The following is a 21,033-nucleotide window of genomic DNA, read 5'->3' on the forward strand; positions in this document are numbered from 1 at the left end:
TGCGCTCTGTCATGTCAGATATGCTCTGTGCTGTACTGTCAGAGGCAGCACGTTGTACAGCACAGAGTCGGGTCCACCACCTGTGTTCTGTCAGGTCAGATACGCTCTGTGCTGTACTGTCAGAGGCAGCACGTTGTACACCACAGAGTCAGGTCCACCTGTGCTCTGCCAGGTCAGGTACGCTCTGTGCTGTACTGTCAGAGGCAGCACGTTGTACAGCACAGAGTCAGGTCCACCTGTGTTCTGTCAGGTCAGATACTCTCTGTGCTGTACTGTCAGAGGCAGCACGTCGTACAGCACAGAGTCAGGTCCACCTGCGCTCTGTCAGGTCAGATACGCTCTGTGCTGTACTGTCAGAGGCAGCACGTTGTACAGCACAGAGTCAGGTCCACCTGTGTTCTGTCAGGTCAGATACGCTCTGTGCTGTACTGTCAGAGGCAGCACGTTGTACAGCACAGAGTCAGGTCCACCTGTGTTCTGTCAGGTCAGATACGCTCTGTGCTGTACTGTCAGAGGCAGCACGTTGTACAGCACAGAGTCAGGTCCGCCTGTGCTCTGTCAGGTCAGATACGCTCTGTTCTGTACTGTCAGAGGCAGCACGTTGTACAGCACAGAGTCAGGTCCACCTGTGTTCTGTCAGGTCAGATATGCTCTGTGCTGTACTGTCAGAGGCAGCACGTTGTACAACACAGAGTCAGGTCCACCTGTGTTCTGTCAGGTCAGATACGCACTGTGCTGTACTGTTGTCAGAGGCAGCACGTTGTACAGAACAGAGTCAGGTCCACCTGTGTTCTGTCAGATACGCTCTGTGCTGTACTGTCAGGAAGCACGTTGTACAGAACAGAGTCAGGTCCACCTGTGTTCTGTCAGGTCAGATACGCTCTGTGCTGTACTGTCAGAGGCAGCACGTTGTACAGCACAGTCAGGTCCACCTGTGTTCCGTCAGGTCAGATATGCTCTGTGCTGTACTGTCAGAGGCAGCACGTTGTACAGAACAGAGTCAGGTCCACCTGTGTTCTGTCAGGTCAGATACGCTCTGTGCTGTAATGTCAGAGGCAGCACGTTGTACAGCACAGAGTCAGGTCCACCTGTGTTCTGTCAGGTCAGATACGCTCTGTGCTGTACTGTCCGGAAGCACGTTGTACAGAACAGAGTCAGGTCCACCTGTGTTCTGTCAGGTCAGATACGCTCTGTGCTGTACTGTCAGAGGCAGCACGTTGTACAGCACAGTCAGGTCCACCTGTGTTCTGTCAGGTCAGATACGCTCTGTACTGTACTGTCAGAGGCAGCACATTGTACAGCACAGAGTCAGGTCCACCTGTGCTCTGCCAGTTCAGGTACGCTCTGTGCTGTACTGTCAGAGGCAGCACGTTGTACAGCACAGAGTCAGGTCCACCTGTGTTCTGTCAGGTCAGATACGCTCTGTGCTGTACTGTCAGAGGCAGCACATTCTACAGCACAGTCAGGTCCACCTGTGCTCTGCCAGTTCAGGTACGCTCTGTGCTGTACTGTCAGAGGCAGCATGTTGTACAGCACAGAGTCAGGTCCACCTGCGCTCTGTCAGGTCAGATACGCTCTGTGCTGTACTGTCAGAGGCAGCACGTTGTACAGCACAGAGTCAGGTCCACCACCTGTGTTCTGTCAGGTCAGATACGCTCTGTGCTGTACTGTCAGAGGCAGCACGTTGTACAGCACAGAGTCAGGTCCACCTGTGTTCTGTCAGGTCAGGTACGCTCTGTGCTGTACTGTCAGAGGCAGCACGTTGTGCAGCACAGTCGGTCCACCTGTGTTCTGTCAGGTCAGATGCGCTCTGTGCTGTACTGTCAGAGGCAGCACGTTGTACACCACAGAGTCAGGTCCACCTGTGCTCTGCCAGGTCAGGTACGCTCTGTGCTGTACTGTCAGAGGCAGCACGTTGTACAGCACAGAGTCAGGTCCACCTGTGTTCTGTCAGGTCAGATACTCTCTGTGCTGTACTGTCAGAGGCAGCACGTCGTACAGCACAGAGTCAGGTCCACCTGCGCTCTGTCAGGTCAGATACGCTCTGTGCTGTACTGTCAGAGGCAGCACGTTGTACAGCACAGAGTCAGGTCCACCTGCGCTCTGTCAGATCAGATACGCTCTGTGCTGTACTGTCAGAGGCAGCACGTTGTACAGCACAGAGTCAGGTCCACCTGTGTTCTGTCAGGTCAGAGACGCTCTGTGCTGTACTGTCAGAGGCAGCACGTTGTACAGAACAGAGTCAGGTCCACCTGTGTTCTGTCAGGTCAGATACGCTCTGTGCTGTACTGTCAGGAAGCACGTTGTACAGAACAGAGTCAGGTCCACCTGTGTTCTGTCAGGTCAGATACTCTCTGTGCTGTACTGTCAGAGGCAGCACGTTGTACAGCACAGAGTCAGGTCCACCTGCGCTCTGTCAGGTCAGATACGCTCTGTGCTGTACTGTCAGAGGCAGCACGTTGTACAGCACAGAGTCAGGTCCACCTGTGTTCTGTCAGGTCAGATACGCTCTGTGCTGTACTGTCAGAGGCAGCACATTGTACAGCACAGAGTCAGGTCCACCTGTGCTCTGCCAGGTCAGGTACGCTCTGTGCTGTACTGTCAGAGGCAGCACGTTGTACAGCACAGAGTCAGGTCCACCACCTGTGTTCTGTCAGGTCAGATACGCTCTGTGCTGTACTGTCAGAGGCAGCACGTTGTACAGCACAGAGTCAGGTCCACCTGTGTTCTGTCAGGTCAGATACGCTCTGTGCTGTACTGTCAGAGGCAGCACATTCTACAGCACAGTCAGGTCCACCTGTGCTCTGCCAGGTCAGATACGCTCTGTGCTGTACTGTCAGAGGCAGCACGTTGTACAGCACAGAGTCAGGTCCACCTGCGCTCTGTCAGATCAGATACGCTCTGTGCTGTACTGTCAGAGGCAGCACGTTGTACAGCACAGAGTCAGGTCCACCTGTGTTCTGTCAGGTCAGATACGCTCTGTGCTGTACTGTCAGAGGCAGCACGTTGTACAGCACTGAGTCAGGTCCACCTGTGTTCTGTCAGGTCAGATACGCTCTGTGCTGTACTGTCAGAGGCAGCACGTTGTACAGCACAGAGTCAGGTCCACCTGCGCTCTGCCAGGTCAGATACGCTCTGTGCTGTACTGTCAGAGGCAGCACATTGTACAGCACAGAGTCAGGTCCACCTGTGCTCTGCCAGTTCAGGTACGCTCTGTGCTGTACTGTCAGAGGCAGCACGTTGTACAGCACAGAGTCAGGACCACCTGTGTTCTGTCAGGTCAGATACGCTCTGTGCTGTACTGTGAGAGGCATGTTGTACAGCAAAGAGTCAGGTCCACCTGTGTTCTGTCAGGTCAGATACGCTCTGTGCTGTACTGTCAGAGGCAGCACGTTGTACAGCACAGAGTCAGGTCCACCTGTGCTCTGCCAGGTCAGATACGCTCTGTGCTGTACTGTCAGAGGCAGCACGTTGTACAGCACAGAGTCAGGTCCACCTGCGCTCTGTCAGGTCATATACGCTCTGTGCTGTACTGTCAGAGGCAGCACGTTGTACAGCACAGAGTCAGGTCCACCTGTGCTCTGCCAGGTCAGATACGCTCTGTGCTGTTTCCGTTGTGAAACGTTGGTGGAATGTTCTGAGCTCCTGTTGTGTTTAATCCACAATATCTGGGATTAGCATGACTATTCGCCTTCCCCGCTGCTCCCTGACATCACAGTGACTCACTCCTGCTCTTAACACGTCCGATGACTTGCTGTACATAGAGGTGACACCCAGGACCCGCCACATCCCCCTCTCCCCCCAATTCATAGAATTCTGCTGCACTGATGACGACCACCCACTGATTGGTTAGTGGGATCTACAGGGCACATTGGATATTTACATTTTATCATTAAAGAGGAACTCCAGTAAAAAATAACTATGTACATTATTTTTTTTTTACTTCTGGCAGGTGATGTCAGTGGAAGGAGATGCTGCTTTTTTGGCAGTTGGAAACAGCTGTTATTTCCCACAATGCAACAAGGCACCCACAGTGTGATGTCAGCACCATGGTCCTGACATCACACTGTGGGAGGGGTTTCACCACAATATTAGCCATACAGCGCCCCCTGATGATCTGTTTGAGATAAGGAAAAGATTTCTCATGGGAAAGGGGGTATCAGCTACTGACTGGGATGAAGTTTAATTCTTGGTTACGGTTTCTCTTTAATGGATCTGACAGATCGACAGGTTTTGGACTACTCATGGGGTATTCTCAGGGTTTTATTTGTTTTCAAAAGCTTTTCCTGCACGGCAGTTTAACTGCCAAAATAGTAAAATACCAGCCAGCCTCCCTACTCTCTTGCACACTACTTTGTCAGTAGTGGTGTCCATACACAGTACACTAAAAACTTTCAATTTTCTTGTTTATTCGACTACAACGATCAAATCGAATGAAAGCTTTAAAAAAAAAAAAATTAGATCGAGAAAAAATGAATCAATTCAGTTTTTTCACAAAAAATCCTATCGGACATGTTGGAAAAATCTTTATATTTGATCTAACATAATAATCGACCAAATTATCTAATCGAAAACAATGAAAAAATTGTACCATGTATGGGCACCATAAGACTGAGCAACTGCCATTCAGGAAATGCTTTTGAAAACAAAGAAAACCCTAAGAATCCCCCATGAGGAAATGGACTAGTGGAAAACCTGTCAACTCTGTCAGGTGTACTTTTTGCGCTGGAATGGCCTTTAATAAGAATTTTAAACTATGAAAAACAAATATTCCCAACCATAGACTGGAAGTTTTGTGGCCATCGATGCAAGATTCATTGTCACAATAAAGATTTATGTGTTTGTGGATAAACGTATTGCCATAGCTCCCAACTGTCCCTCTTTCGGAGGGACAGTCCCTCTTTGGGAGCCCTGTCCCTCTGTCCCTCTTTCACCCTCATTTGTCCCTCTTTCAGGACTTTGTCCCTCTTTCTATGTAAATATATATATTTCTCCAGTAAAAATGTGTTTGATTGACTCTTAACTGTATTCCCAATCTTTAAATTGATATAATACTAATTTTAAAATGTTAATATGAAGGAAAATGAACCAGGATAGAAAGGACCAATGTGGTTTGAATTATAAAACATATTTTTCTTACAAAATCGTTATGATATGCGTGACTAGAGGCGTGGTGAGGGCGTGGCCAGGGGTGTGGCAGGGGCGTGGCTTAAGTGTCCCTTTTTTTTCATCTCAAAAAGTTGGGAGGTATGGTATTGCTGTGACGAGTGATAAGTCAGGTGAACGTTCAGAGTAAATGATAAATATTTTTTTTTCTTTTCATTTTAGGATTGTGGAAATCTACAGCAGAAGACTGCAGGGTAAGTTGTGATCCAATCAAAGCATGCCAACAGCCTGTGACATCATAATACACCTCCAGCCAATTAGTCATCAGTCATTAACCTCACAGGCAGCAGGATTGTCTGCTGCATATTGTGAGTCAGACAAGCTTCTTATTATAAAGGTCATTGTGACTCCTCAATGGAATATTAGTGTCCCTCTATCCTCATAGAGGCCTCCTGTGACTGTATCAGTGTCCCTCTGCCCTCATAGAGGCCTCCTGGGACTGTATCAGTGTCCCTCTGCCCTTATAGAGGCCTCCTGGGACTGTATCAGTGTCCCTCTGCCCTTATAGAAGCCTCCTGTGGCTGTATCAGTGTCCTCTGCCCTCATAGAGGCCTCCTGTGGCTGTATCAGTGTCCCTGGCCCTCATAGAGACGTCCTGTGACTGTATCAGTGTCCCCAGCCCTCATAGAGGCCTCCTGTGACTGTATCAGTGTCCCCGGCCCTCATAGAGGCCTCCTGTGACTGTATCAGTGTCCTCTGCCCTCATAGAGGCCTCCTGTGACTATCAGTGTCCTCTGCCCTCATAGAGGCCTCCTGTGGCTGTATCAGTGTCCCCGGCCCTCATAGAGGCCTCCTGTGACTGTATCAGTGTCCTCTGCCCTCATAGAGGCCTCCTGTGACTGTATCAGTGTCCCCGGCCCTCATAGAGGCCTCCTGTGACTGTATCGGTGTCCCTCTGCCCTCATAGAGGCCTCCTGTGACTGTATCAGTGTCCTCTGCCCTCATAGAGGCCTCCTGTGGCTGTATCAGTGTCCCTGGCCCTCATAGAGGCCTCCTGTGACTGTATCGGTGTCCTCTGCCCTCATAGAGACCTCCTGTGACTGTATCAGTGTCCCCGGCCCTCATAGAGGCCTCCTGTGACTGTATCAGTGTCCCTCTGCCCTCATAGAGGCCTCCTGTGACTGTATCAGTGTCCCTCTGCCTTCATAGAGGCTTCGTGTGACTGTATCAGTGTCCCCTGCCCTCATAGAGGCCTCCTGTGACTGTATCAGTGTCCCCTGCCCTCATAGAGGCCTCCTGTGACTGTATCAGTGTCCCCAGCCTTCATAGAGACCTCCTGTTACTGTATCAGTGTCCCCGGCCCTCATAGAGACCTCCTGTGACTGTATCAGTGTCCCCGGCCCTCATAGAGGCCTCCTGTGACTGTATCAGCGTCCCCTTCCCTCATAGAGGCCTCCTGTGGCTGTATCAGTGTCCCCAGCCTTCATAGAGGCCTCCTGTGACTGTATCAGTGTCCCCAGCCTTCATAGAGGCCTCTTATGACTTTATCAGTGTCCTCTGCCCTCATGGAGGCCTCCTGTGACTGTATCAGTGTCCCCGACCCTCATAGAGGCCTCCTGTGGCTGTATCAGTGTCCCAGGCCCTCATAGAGGCCTCCTGTGACTATCAGTGTCCTCTGCCCTCATAGAGGCCTCCTGTGGCTGTATCAGTGTCCCCGACCCTCATAGAGGCCTCCTGTGGCTGTATCAGTGTCCCCGGCCCTCATAGAGGCCTCCTGTGACTGTATCAGTGTCCTCTGCCCTCATAGAGGCCTCTTGTGACTGTATCGGTGTCCTCTGGCCTCATAGAGGCCTCCTGTGGCTGTATCAGTGTCCTCTGGCCTCATAGAGGCCTCCTGTGGCTGTATCAGTGTCCCCGACCATCATAGGAAAAGAAGCAGGCGGTTTACTTCCGGCAAACAGAAGGAGCGATCAGAGTGGCAGGGTAGAAGAGGGGAAGGATAAAGGTGCTGCTCTTGGTATCCACCTCGGTGGCAAAAGTATCTGTATTTGAGACAAGAAGAGACAGAGCGCACTCAGGGGAACAGTACAGCAGTAGATTGGGTGATTCTGAATTCACCCAATCTACTGCTGTACTGTTCCCCTGAGTGCGCTCTGTCTCTTCTTGTCTCAAACCCGACCCTCATAGGGACCTTCTGTGACTGTATCATAGAGGCCTCCTGTGGCTATATCAGTGTCCCCGGCCCTCATAGAGGCCTCCTGTGACTGTATCAGTGTCCCCTGTCCTCATAGAGACGTCCTGTGACTGTATCAGTGTCCCCGGCCCTCATAGAGGCCTCCTGTGACTATCAGTGTCCTCTGCCCTCATAGAGGCCTCCTCTGGCTGTATCAGAGTCCTCTGCCCTCATAGAGGCCTCCTGTGACTGTAGCAGTGTCCCCTGCCCTCATAGAGGCCTCCTGTGACTGTATCAGTGTCCTCTACCCTCGTAGATTACAGGCCATAAAACTACTGTGTAGCTGAGAAAAATGCTTCTGAGTGCAGGGAACCGATAAGACGTTGAATAGTTGAAGATTTGTCTGTATGGAAGCTGAATAAACCACTCCCTTGAGGCAGTCAAAACTTTGAAACTTGTATCTTTAACATTTTAAACTAAAAAACGCTGTGGGGGAGGGATTATGTGAACAGCCAATCATCACATTTCATGGCTGCTCTGGTATTTTATCCAGTTCAGGAACGCCTTACGAAACAGATCGCCATCGCCATTACAGAAGCCTTACAGCCCGCCGGGGTGGGCGTGGTCATAGAAGCTACGTGAGTATCACTTCCTTCTCCTCAGTGATTGAAAACCTAACCTTTGTCATTATAGTTCAAAACCCTCAAGTGTAAGAATGTGTGTTGCGTGCTAAGTGCGCCACAGCGGGTAATAGGTGAACCCAGTATAGGTAGCCTGGAATAGTTGCCCCAATATAGTTAGCATGGTATAGTTGCCCCCAGTATAGGTATCATGGAATAGTTGCCCCAGTCTAGGTAGCCTGGAATAGTTGTCCCCAGTATAGGTAGCCTGGAATAGTTGCCCCCAGTATAGGTAGCCTGGAATAGTTGCCCCAGTCTAGGTAGCCTGGAATAGTTGCCCCCAGTATAGGTATCTTGGAATAGTTGCCCCCAGTATAAGTAGCCTGGAATCAGGGCCGGCGCTACCATTAAGGCAAAGGAGGCAGCTGCCCCAGGGCCCCAGCACTTGTAGGGGCCCCCAGTGGCTACAAGAGGGGAAAAAAATTTCAAATCGGCCTTATAGTTTTTGAGAAAATCGATTTTAAAGTTTCAAAGGAAAAAAAAAACACATTTAAAAACCTGCCGACTTTAATGGTTAATAGCAAATCCACCTTAATAGCTAGAAACCCTAAATTTGCAGGATATGTTAAGGAGATCATTAGGAATAAGAGGAAAAAACAATTTTTCAAAAAGACCTTATAGTTTTTGAGAAAATCGATTTTAAAGTTTAGAAGGAAAAAAGTATAGTTTTAAATGCAGTAAATATAACTTTCAGTAGCAAACCTAACGGTAGTGTAATTTTACATGCATCAAACGAAAGCGCAATAAATTTCCTGACGGGGTTTCCAGGAGGTCTATACGCAGCCGCAGCGCTTTGGCCAGGGATCGCTATACAGCCGCAATATGGCTGTATGAAGATCCTGGGCATTTTTTCCTATTTTCCCAATATTTTTTATGTTTAGAGTGTGGGAATTTTTTTTAAAAAAAAAATTATGTGGGGTCCCCCCTCCTGAAACTTTTTAACCCTTTGTCCCCCATGCAGGCTGGGATAGCCAGAATGTGGAGCTCTGACCGATTGGGACTTCACACCCTGACTATACCAGCTGCAAAAAAGGTCCCCTAATGCCGATTTTTGTTCCTGGGTATATGTTGGGGGGGCCCCCCAGGTTAATTTTGCCCTGGGGCCCCATTGTTGCTTAAACCGGCCCTGCCTGGAATAGTTGCCCCAGTCTAGGTAGCCTGGAATAGTTGCCCCCAGTATTGGTAGCCTGGAATAGTTGCCCCCAGTATAGGTTGCCTGAAATAGTTGCCCCCAGCATATGTAGCATGGAAAAGTTGCCCGCAGTATAGGTAGCCTGGAATAGTTGCCCCCAGTATAGGTTGCCTGAAATAGTTGCCGCAAGTATAAGTGGCCTGGAATAGTTTGGCCAGTCTAGGTAGCCTGGAATAGTTTCCCACAGTATAGGGATTTCCTGGAATAGTTGCCCCCAGTATAGGTAGCCTGGAGTAGTTGCCCGCAGTATAGGTAGCCTGGAATAGTTGCCCCAGTATAGGTAGCCTGGAATAGCTGCCCCCAGTATAGGTAGCCTGGAATAGCTGCCCCCAGTATAGGTAGCCTGGAATAGTTGCCCGCAGTATAGGTAGCCTGCAATAGTTGCCCCCAGTATAGGTAGCCTGGAATAGTTGCCCCCAGTATAGGTAGCCTGGAATAGTTGTCCCCAGTATAGGTAACCAGAAATAGTTGCCCCCAGTATAAGTAGCCTGAAATAGTTACATGCAGTATAGTTATCCTGGAATAGTTGCCCCCGGTATAGGTAGCCTGGAATAGTTACCCCCGGTATAGGTAGCCTGGAATAGTTACATGCAGTATAGTTATCCTGGAATAGTTGCCCCCGCTATAGGTAGCCTGGAATAGTTGCCCCCAGTATAGGTAGCCTGGAATAGTTGCCCCCAGTATAGGTAGCCTGGAATAGTTGCCCCAAGTATAGGTAGCCTGGAATAGTTGTCCCCAGTATAGGTAGCCTGGAATAGTTGTCCCCAGTATAGGTAGCCTGGAATAGTTGCCCCCAGTATAGGTAGCCTGGAATAGTTGTCCCCAGTATAGGTAGCCTGGAATAGTTGTCCCCAGTATAGGTAGCCTGGAATAGTTGTCTCCAGTATAGGTAGCCTGGAATAGTTGCCCCCAGTATAGGTAGCATGGAATAGTTGCCCCCAGTATAGGTAGCCTGGAATAGTTGCCCCCAGTATAGGTAGCCTGGAATAGTTGTCCCCAGTAACTTAGCCTGGAATAGTTGTCCCCAGTCTAGGTAGCCTGGAATAGTTTCCCACAGTATAGGTAGCCTGGAATAGTTGCCCCCAGTATAGGTAGCCTGGAGTAGTTGCCCCAGTATAGGTAGCCTGGAATAGCTGCCCCCAGTATAGGTAGCCTGGAATAGTTGCCCCCAGTATAGGTAGCCTGGAATAGTTGTCCGCATTATAGGTAGCCTGGAATAGTTGCCCCCAGTATAGGTAGCCTGGAATAGTTGCCCCAGTATAGGTTTCCTGGAATAGTTGCCCCCAGTATAGGTAGCCTGGAATAGTTGCCCGCAGTATAGGTAGCCTGGAATAGTTGTCTCCAGTATAGGTAGCCTGGAATAGTTGTCTCCAGTATAGGTAGCCTGGAATAGTTGCCCCCAGTATAGGTAGCCTGGAATAGTTGTCCCCAGTATAGGTAGCCTGGAATAGTTGCCTCCAGTATAGGTAGCCTGGAATAGTTGCCCCCAGTATAGGTAGCCTGGAATAGTTGTCTCCAGTATAGGTAGCCTGGAATAGTTGTCTCCAGTATAGGTAGCCTGGAATAGTTGCCCCCAGTATAGGTAGCCTGGAATAGTTGCCCCCAGTATAGGTAGCCTGGAATAGTTTCTCCCAGTATAGGTAGCCTGGAATTATTGTCCCCAGTATAGGTAGCTTGGAATAGTTGTCTCCAGTATAGGTAGCCTGGAATAGTTGTCCCCAGTATAGGTAGCCTGGAATATTTGCCCCCAGTATACGTAGCCTAGAATAGTTGTCTCCAGTATAGGTAGCCTGGAATAGTTGCCCCCAGTATAGGTAGCCTGGAATAGTTGCCCCCAGTATAGGTAGCCTGGAATAGTTGCCCCCAGTATAGGTAGCCTGGAATAGTTGTCTCCAGTATAGGTAGCCTGGAATAGTTGCCCCCAGTATAGGTAGCCTGGAATAGTTGCCCCCAGTATAGGTAGCCTGGAATAGTTGCCCCCAGTATAGGTAGCCTGGAATAGTTGCCCCCAGTATAGGTAGCCTGGAATAGTTGCCCCCAGTAGAGGTAGCCTGGAATAGTTGCCCCCAGTATAGGTAGCCTGGAATAGTTGTCCGCATTATAGGTAGCCTGGAATAGTTTCCCCCAGTATAGGTAGCCTGGAATAATTGTCCGCATTATAGGTAGCCTGGAATAGTTGCCCCCAGTATAGGTAGCCTGGAATAATTGTCCGCATTATAGGTAGCCTGGAATAGTTGCCCCCAGTATAGGTAGTCTGGAATAGTTCATAGCAAGGAAATGAGCAGCGCTACTTAAAAACAGGCAAGTGCCTACCTGCAAAAGAGTGCAAGCCCCACTTGTGGGATACAATACACACCGAGCATACACATGACCTGTCTACCACTGGAGGAGGATGTGGTAGACAGTGGTAGACAGGTCATGTGTATGCTCGGTGTGTATTGTATCCCACAAGTGGGGCTTGCACTCTTTTGCAGGTAGGCACTTGCCTGTTTTTAAGTAGCGCTGTTCATTTCCTTGCTATGTACTAATTAAATTTGTTTTTGGTCAGCTGCTCCCACTTAACAGCCATGCTTTTGGTGTATATACATAGCTTCTGATTGGGTTCTAGGTGCGTTTGTAGTTCCTGGGGGGGCTCAGCGCATCTCTGATGGAGGCCATTCGGAGGCGGCCTGGTGTTGCGCTGATCCACCTTTTGCGCAGTTTTCAAGCCTGGAATAGTTGCCCCCAGTATAGGTAGCCTGGAATAGTTGCCCCCAGTATAGGTAGCCTGGAATAGTTGCCCCCAGTATAGGTAGCCTGGAATAGTTGTCTCCAGTATAGGTAGCCAGGAATATCTGCCCCCAGTATAGGTAGCCTGGAATAGTTGCCTCCAGTATAGGAAGCCTGGAATAGTTGCCCCCAGTATAGGTAGCCTGGAATAGTTGCCCGCAGTATAGGTAGCCTGGAATAGTTTCCCCCAGTATAGGTAGCCTGGAATAGTTGTCCCCAGTATAGGTAGCCTGGAATAGTTGCCCCCAGTATAGGTAGCCTGGAATAGCTGCCCACAGTATAGGTAGCCTGGAATAGTTGCCCCCAGTATAGGTAGCCTGGAATAGTTGTCCGCATTATAGGTAGCCTGGAATAGTTGCCCCCAGTATAGGTAGCCTGGAATAGTTGCCCCCAGTATAGGTAGCCTGGAATAGTTGCCCCCAGTATAGGTAGCCTGGAATAGTTGCCCCCAGTATAGGTAGCCTGGAATAGTTGCCCCCAGTATAGGTAGCCTGGAATAGTTGTCTCCAGTATAGGTAGCCTGGAATAGTTGCCCCCAGTACAGGTAGCCTGGAATAGTTGCCCCCAGTATAGGTAGCCTGGAATAGTTGACCCCAGTATAGGTAGCCTGGAATAGTTGCCTGCAGTATAGGTAGCCTGGAATAGTTGCCCCCAATATAGGTAGCCTGGAATAGTTGTCTCCAGTATAGGTAGCCTGGAATAGTTGTCCCCAGTATAGGTAGCCTGGAATAGTTGTCCCCAGTGTAGGTAGCCTGGAATAGTTGACTCCAGTATAGGTAGCCTGGAATAGTTGACTCCAGTATAGGTAGCCTGGAATAGTTGTCCCCAGTATAGGTAGCCTGGAATAGTTGTCCCCGGTATAGGTAGCCTGGAATATTTGCCCCCAGTATAGGTAGCCTAGAATAGTTGTCTCCAGTATAGGTAGCCTGGAATAGTTGCCCCCAGTATAGGTAGCCTGGAATAGTTGCCCCCAGTATAGGTAGCCTGGAATAGTTGCCCCCAGTATAGGTAGCCTGGAATAGTTGCCCCCAGTATAGGTAGCCTGGAATAGTTGCCCCCAGTATAGGTAGCCTGGAATAGTTGCCCCAGTATAGGTAGCCTGGAATAGTTGTCTCCAGTATAGGTAGCCTGGAATAGTTGCCCCCAGTATAGGTAGCCTGGAATAATTGCCCCCAGTATAGGTAGCCTGGAATAGTTGCCCCCAGTATAGGTAGCCTGGAATAGTTATATGCAGTGTAGGTAGCCTGGAATAGTTGCCTGCAGTATAGGTAGCCTGGAATAGTTGCCCCCAATATAGGTAGCCTGGAATAGTTGTCTCCAGTATAGGTAGCCTGGAATAGTTGTCCCCAGTGTAGGTAGCCTGGAATAGTTGTCTCCAGTATAGGTAGCCTGGAATAGTTGTCTCCAGTATAGGTAGCCTGGAATAGTTGTCCCCAGTATAGGTAGCCTGGAATAGTTGACTCCAGTATAGGTAGCCTGGAATAGTTGTCCCCAGTATAGATAGCCTGGAATAGTTGCCCCCAGTATAGGTAGCCTGGAATAGTTGACTCCAGTATAGGTAGCCTGGAATAGTTGCCCCCAGTATAGGTAGCCTGGAATAGTTGACTCCAGTATAGGTAGCCTGGAATAGTTTTCCCCAGTATAGGTAGCCTGGAATAGTTGCCCCCAGTATAGGTAGCCTGGAATAGTTGACTCCAGTATAGGTAGCCTGGAATAGTTGTCCCCAGTATAGGTAGCTTGGAATAGTTGCCCCCAGTATAGGTAGCCTGGAATAGTTGCCCCCAGTATAGGTAGCCTGGAATAGTTGACTCCAGTATAGGTAGCCTGGAATAGTTGCCCCCAGTATAGGAAGCCTGGAATAATTGCCCGCAGTATAGGTAGCATGGTATAGTTGTCCCCAGTATATGTAGCCTGGAATAGTTGCCCCCAGTATAGGTAGCCTGGAATAGTTGCCCCCAGTATAGGTAGCCTGGAATGGTTGTCCCCAGTATAGGTAGCCTGGAATAGTTGTCCCCAGTATAGGTAGCCTGGAATAGTTGCCCGCAGTATAGGTAGCCTGGAATAGTTTCCCCCAGTATAGGTAGCCTGGAATAGTTATATGCAGTGTAGGTAGCCTGGAATAGTTGCCCGCAGTATAGGTAGCCTGGAATAGTTGCCCCCAGTATAGGTAGCCTGGAATAGTTTCCCCCAGTATAGGTAGCCTGGAATAGTTGTCCCCAGTATAGGTAGCCTGGAATAGTTGCCCCCAGTATAGGTAGCTTGGAATAGTTGCCCCCAGTATAGGTAGCCTGGAATAGTTGACTCCAGTATAGGTAGCCTGGAATAGTTGCCCCCAGTATAGGAAGCCTGGAATAATTGCCCGCAGTATAGGTAGCATGGTATAGTTGTCCCCAGTATATGTAGCCTGGAATAGTTGCCCCCAGTATAGGTAGCCTGGAATAGTTTCCCCCAGTATAGGTAGCCTGGAATAGTTGCCCCCAGTATAGGTAGCCTGAAATAGTTGTCCCCAGTATAGGTAGCCTGGAATAGTTGTCCCCAGTATAGGTAGCCTGGAATATTTGCCCCCAGTATAGGTAACCTAGAATAGTTGTCTCCAGTATAGGTAGCCTGGAATAGTTGCCCCCAGTATAGGTAGCCTGGAATAGTTGTCCCCAGTATAGGTAGCCTGGTATAGGTGCCCCAGTATAGGTAGCCTGGAATAGTTGCCCCCAGTATAGGTAGCCTGGAATAGTTGCCCCCAGTATAGGTAGCCTGGAATAGTTGCCCCCAGTATAGGTAGCCTGGAATAGTTGCCCCCAGTATAGGTAGCCTGGAATAGTTGTCCCCAGTATAGGTAGCCTGGAATAGTTGTCCCCAGTATAGGTAGCCTGGAATAGTTGCCCGCAGTATAGGTAGCCTGGAATAGTTGCCCGCAGTATAGGTAGCCTGGAATAGTTGCCCCCAGTATAGGTAGCCTGGAATAGTTGCCCCCAGTATAGGTAGCCTGGAATAGTTGCCCCCAGTATAGGTAGCCTGGAATAGTTGTCCCCAGTATAGGTAGCCTAGAATAGTTGTCCCCAGTATAGGTAGCCTGGAATATTTGCCCCCAGTATAGGTAGCCTAGAATAGTTGTCTCCAGTATAGGTAGCCTGGAATAGTTGCCCCCAGTATAGGTAGCCTGGAATAGTTGCCCCCAGTATAGGTAGCCTGGAATAGTTGCCCCCAGTATAGGTAGCCTGGAATAGTTGCCCCCAGTATAGGTAGCCTGGAATAGTTGCCCCCAGTATAGGTAGCCTGGAATAGTTGCCCCCAGTATAGGTAGCCTGGAATAGTTGCCCCAGTATAGGTAGCCTGGAATAGTTGTCTCCAGTATAGGTAGCCTGGAATAGTTGTCTCCAGTATAGGTAGCCTGGAATAGTTGCCCCTAGTATAGGTAGCCTGGAATAGTTGCCCCCAGTATAGGTAGCCTGGAATAGTTGACTCCAGTATAGGTAGCCTGGAATAGTTGCCCCCAGTATAGGTAGCCTGGAATAATTGCCCCCAGTATAGGTAGCCTGGAATAGTTGCCCCCAGTATAGGTAGCCTGGAATAGTTATATGCAGTGTAGGTAGCCTGGAATAGTTGCCTGCAGTATAGGTAGCCTGGAATAGTTGCCCCCAATATAGGTAGCCTGGAATAGTTGTCTCCAGTATAGGTAGCCTGGAATAGTTGTCCCCAGTGTAGGTAGCCTGGAATAGTTGTCTCCAGTATAGGTAGCCTGGAATAGTTGTCTCCAGTATAGGTAGCCTGGAATAGTTGTCCCCAGTATAGGTAGCCTGGAATAGTTGACTCCAGTATAGGTAGCCTGGAATAGTTGTCCCCAGTATAGATAGCCTGGAATAGTTGCCCCCAGTATAGGTAGCCTGGAATAGTTGACTCCAGTATAGGTAGCCTGAAATAGTTGCCCCCAGTATAGGTAGCCTGGAATAGTTGACTCCAGTATAGGTAGCCTGGAATAGTTTTCCCCAGTATAGGTAGCCTGGAATAGTTGCCCCCAGTATAGGTAGCCTGGAATAGTTGACTCCAGTATAGGTAGCCTGGAATAGTTGTCCCCAGTATAGGTAGCTTGGAATAGTTGCCCCCAGTATAGGTAGCCTGGAATAGTTGCCCCCAGTATAGGTAGCCTGGAATAGTTGACTCCAGTATAGGTAGCCTGGAATAGTTGCCCCCAGTATAGGAAGCCTGGAATAATTGCCCGCAGTATAGGTAGCATGGTATAGTTGTCCCCAGTATATGTAGCCTGGAATAGTTGCCCCCAGTATAGGTAGCCTGGAATAGTTGCCCCCAGTATAGGTAGCCTGGAATGGTTGTCCCCAGTATAGGTAGCCTGGAATAGTTGTCCCCAGTATAGGTAGCCTGGAATAGTTGCCCGCAGTATAGGTAGCCTGGAATAGTTTCCCCCAGTATAGGTAGCCTGGAATAGTTATATGCAGTGTAGGTAGCCTGGAATAGTTGCCCGCAGTATAGGTAGCCTGGAATAGTTGCCCCCAGTATAGGTAGCCTGGAATAGTTTCCCCCAGTATAGGTAGCCTGGAATAGTTGTCCCCAGTATAGGTAGCCTGGAATAGTTGCCCCCAGTATAGGTAGCTTGGAATAGTTGCCCCCAGTATAGGTAGCCTGGAATAGTTGACTCCAGTATAGGTAGCCTGGAATAGTTGCCCCCAGTATAGGAAGCCTGGCATAATTGCCCGCAGTATAGGTAGCATGGTATAGTTGTCCCCAGTATATGTAGCCTGGAATAGTTGCCCCCAGTATAGGTAGCCTGGAATAGTTTCCCCCAGTATAGGTAGCCTGGAATAGTTGCCCCCAGTATAGGTAGCCTGGAATAGTTGTCCCCAGTATAGGTAGCCTGGAATAGTTGTCCCCAGTATAGGTAGCCTGGAATATTTGCCCCCAGTATAGGTAACCTAGAATAGTTGTCTCCAGTATAGGTAGCCTGGAATAGTTGCCCCCAGTATAGGTAGCCTGGAATAGTTGTCCCCAGTATAGGTAGCCTGGTATAGGTGCCCCAGTATAGGTAGCCTGGAATAGTTGCCCCCAGTATAGGTAGCCTGGAATAGTTGCCCCCAGTATAGGTAGCCTGGAATAGTTGCCCCCAGTATAGGTAGCCTGGAATAGTTGCCCCCAGTATAGGTAGCCTGGAATAGTTGTCCCCAGTATAGGTAGCCTGGAATAGTTGTCCCCAGTATAGGTAGCCTGGAATAGTTGCCCGCAGTATAGGTAGCCTAGAATAGTTGCCCGCAGTATAGGTAGCCTGGAATAGTTGCCCCCAGTATAGGTAGCCTGGAATAGTTGCCCCCAGTATAGGTAGCCTGGAATAGTTGCCCCCAGTATAGGTAGCCTGGAATAGTTGCCCCCAGTATAGGTAGCCTGGAATAGTTACCCCCAGTATAGGTAGCCTGGAATAGTTGCCCCCAGTATAGGTAGCCTGGAATAGTTGCCCCCAGTATAGGTAGCCTGGAATAGTTGCCCCCAGTATAGGTAGCCTGGAATAGTTGTCCCCAGTATAGGTAGCCTGGAATATTTGCCCCCAGTATAGGTAGCCTAGAATAGTTGTCTCCAGTATAGGTAGCCTGGAATAGTTGCCCCCAGTATAGGTAGCCTGGAATAGTTGCCCCCAGTATAGTTAGCCTGGAATAGTTGCCCCCAGTATAGGTAGCCTGGAATAGTGGCCCCCAGTATAGGTAGCCTGGAATAGTTGCCCCCAGTATAGGTAGCCTGGAATAGTTGCCCCCAGTATAGGTAGCCTGCCCCCAGTATAGGTAGCCTAGAATAGTTGTCCCCAGTATTGGTAGCCTGGAATAGTTGCCCCCAGTATAGGTAGCCTGGAATAGTTGCCCCCAGTATAGGTAGCCTGGAATAGTTGCCCCCAGTATAGGTAGCCTGGAATAGTTGCCCCCAGTATAGGTAGCCTGGAATAGTTGCCCCCAGTATAGGTAGCCTGGAATAGTTGCCCCCAGTATAGGTAGCCTGGAATAGTTGCCCCCAGTATAGGTAGCCTGGAATAGTTGCCCCCAGTATAGGTAGCCTGGAATAGTTGTCCCCAGTATAGGTAGCCTGGAATAGTTGCCCCCAGTATAGGTAGCCTGGAATAGTTGCCCCCAGTATAGGTAGCCTGGAATAGTTGCCCCCAATATAGGTAGCCTGGAATAGTTGCCCCCAGTATAGGTAGCCTGGAATAGTTGCCCCCAGTATAGGTAGCCTGGAATAGTTGCCCCCAGTATAGGTAGCCTGGAATAGTTGCCTCCAGTATAGGTAGCCTAGAATAGTTGCCTCCAGTATAGGTAGCCTGGAATAGTTGCCCCCAGTATAGGTAGCCTGGAATAGTTGCCCCCAGTATAGGTAGCCTGGAATAGTTGCCCCCAGTATAGGTAGCCTGGAATAGTTGCCCCCAGTATAGGTAGCCTGGAATAGTTGCCCCCAGTATAGGTAGCCTAGAATAGTTGCCTCCAGTATAGGTAGCCTGGAATAGTTGCCCCCAGTATAGGTAGCCTGGAATAGTTACCCCCAGTATAGGTAGCCTGGAATAGTTGCCCCCAGTATAGGTAGCCTGGAATAGTTGCCCCCAGTATAGGTAGCCTGGAATAGTTGCCCCCAGTATAGGTAGCCTGGAATAGTTGCCCCCAGTATAGGTAGCCTGGAATAGTTGCCCCCAGTATAGGTAGCCTGGAATAGTTGCCCCCAGTATAGGTAGCCTGGAATAGTTGCCTCCAGTATAGGTAGCCTAGAATAGTTGCCTCCAGTATAGGTAGCCTGGAATAGTTGCCCCCAGTATAGGTAGCCTGGATTAGTTGCCCCCAGTATAGGTAGCCTGGAATAGTTGCCCCCAGTATAGGTAGCCTAGAATAGTTGCCTCCAGTATAGGTAGCCTGGAATAGTTGCCCCCAGTATAGGTAGCCTGGAATAGTTGCCCCCAGTATAGGTAGCCTGGAATAGTTGCCCCCAGTATAGGTAGCCTAGAATAGTTGCCTCCAGTATAGGTAGCCTGGAATAGTTGCCCCCAGTATAGGTAGCCTGGAATAGTTGCCCCCAGTATAGGTAGCCTGGAATAGTTGCCCCCAGTATAGGTAGCCTGGAATAGTTGCCCCCAGTATAGGTAGCCTGGAATAGTTGCCCCCAGTATAGGTAGCCTGGAATAGTTGTCCCCAGTATAGGTAGCCTGGAATAGTTGCCCCCAGTATAGGTAGCCTGGAATAGTTGCCCCCAGTATAGGTAGCCTGGAATAGTTGCCCCCAGTATAGGTAGCCTGGAATAGTTGCCCCCAGTATAGGTAGCCTGGAATAGTTGCCCCCAGTATAGGTAGCCTGGAATAGCTGCCCCCAGTATAGGTAGCCTGGAATAGTTGCCCCCAGTATAGGTAGCCTGGAATAGTTGCCCCCAGTATAGGTAGCCTGGAATAGTTGCCCCCAGTATAGGTAGCCTGGAATAGTTGCCCCCAGTATAGGTAGCCTGGAATAGTTGTCCCCAGTATAGGTAGCCTGGAATAGTTGCCCCCAGTATAGGTAGCCTGGAATAGTTGCCCCCAGTATAGGTAGCCTGGAATAGCTGCCCCCAGTATAGGTAGCCTGGAATAGCTGTCCCAGTATAGGTAGCCTGGAATAGTTGCCCCCAGTATAGGTAGCCTGAAATAGTTGCCCCCAGTATAGGTAGCCTAGAATAGTTGCCTCCAGTATAGGTAGCCTGGAATAGTTACCGCCAGTATAGGTAGCCAGTATAGCGCAGCGGATAACGTGCTGTTCTTACCTCCTTCTGGGAGTCCGCCGTCAGACTTCCTGTCACCGCTCAGCTCTCCCAGCATAAACCTGACAGGACTAAAGATGTCACCACTTGTGATACATTTCAGAATGTAAATCAGGGAGAGGAAAGATTTTACAATGGGCAAACACTGACTGAATAATCTATAGATGAATATTGTAAAAAAAAATAAGGAATTTTATTAATTACATTATTTTAACCACAGTTCCTCTTTAATGTAACTTCTGTTGCTGGTTTTATGGTTTGTGCAGGCACATGTGTATGGTGATGCGAGGCGTCCAGAAGATGAACAGCAAGACGGTAACGAGCACCATGCTTGGCGTCTTCCGAGAAGATCCGAAAACCCGGGAAGAGTTTCTGACCCTCATCAAGAGCTGATCCAAGTGCCAAAGCCCACCACGTTTACTGTAGAGCTTATGCTGACGGCGGAGTCCCCTCCTCTCTGTGCCGGCAGAGTCCCCTCCTCTCTGTGCCGGCAGAGTCCCCTTCCTCTGTGCTGGCGGAGTCCCCTCCTCTCTGTGCCGGCAGAGTCCCCTTCCTCTGTGCTGGCGGAGTCCCCTCCTCTCTGTGCCGGCAGAGTCCCCTTCCTCTGTCCACCACATCTGTGCCGGCAGAGTCCCCTCCTCTCTGTCCACATTTGTGGCGGCGCAGTCCCCTCCTCTCTATCCACCACATCTGTGCCGGTGGAGTCTCCTCCTCTCTGTCCACATCTGTGCAGGTGGAGTCTCCTCCTCTCTGTCCACATCTGTGGCGGCGGAGTCCCCTCATCTTTGTCCACATCTGTGCCAGCACAGTCCTCTCCTCTCTATCCAACACATCTGTGCCGACAGAGTCCCCTTCCTCTCTGTCCACATCTGTGCCGGTGGAGTCCCCTCCTCTCTTTCCATCACATCTGTGCCGGCGGAGTCCCCTCCTCTCTGTGCCGGCAGAGTCCCCTTCCTCTGTCCACCACATCTGTGCCGGCAGAGTCCCCTCCTCTCTGTCCACATTTGTGGCGGCGCAGTCCCCTCCTCTCCATCCACCACATCTGTGCCGACAGTCTCCTCCTCTGTCCACATCTGTGCCGGTGGAGTCCCCTCCTCTGTCCACATCTGTGCTGGCAGAGTCCCCTCCTCTCTGTGCCAACGGAGTCCCCTCTTCTCCGTCCACATCTGTGCCGGCAGAGTCCCCTCCTCTCTGTCCAACACATCTGTGCTGGTGAAGTCCACTCCTCTCTGTGCTGGTGGAGTCCCCTCCTTTCTGTCCACATCTGGTTATATTGTCTTGTCTCCACTCAACACTCTGACATATCTCCGAAAACCACAGCGCATCATTTTCGCTCACTCCGAATGGTCTGACTT

At 49.9% G+C, this 21,033-nt stretch overlaps 1 protein-coding gene across 1 annotated transcript in view; it reads left to right on the forward strand.

Moving 5' to 3' along the window:
* The window catches only part of GCH1 (GTP cyclohydrolase 1), a 76,813-nt gene extending 56,684 nt beyond the window's left edge, over positions 1-20,129 (forward strand). The window contains exons 4-6 of the mRNA XM_068254719.1: positions 5,329-5,360; positions 7,833-7,917; positions 19,945-20,129. Of these exons, the coding sequence (XP_068110820.1) occupies positions 5,329-5,360; positions 7,833-7,917; positions 19,945-20,071 (244 nt within the window). The 3' untranslated portion in view covers positions 20,072-20,129. The remainder of the gene's footprint in view (positions 1-5,328; positions 5,361-7,832; positions 7,918-19,944) is intronic.
* The last annotated feature ends 904 nt before the right edge of the window (positions 20,130-21,033 follow it).

The sequence above is a fragment of the Hyperolius riggenbachi genome, chromosome 9 (assembly GCF_040937935.1).
Source record: "Hyperolius riggenbachi isolate aHypRig1 chromosome 9, aHypRig1.pri, whole genome shotgun sequence".
In the NCBI taxonomy this organism is placed as follows: Eukaryota; Metazoa; Chordata; class Amphibia; order Anura; family Hyperoliidae; genus Hyperolius; species Hyperolius riggenbachi.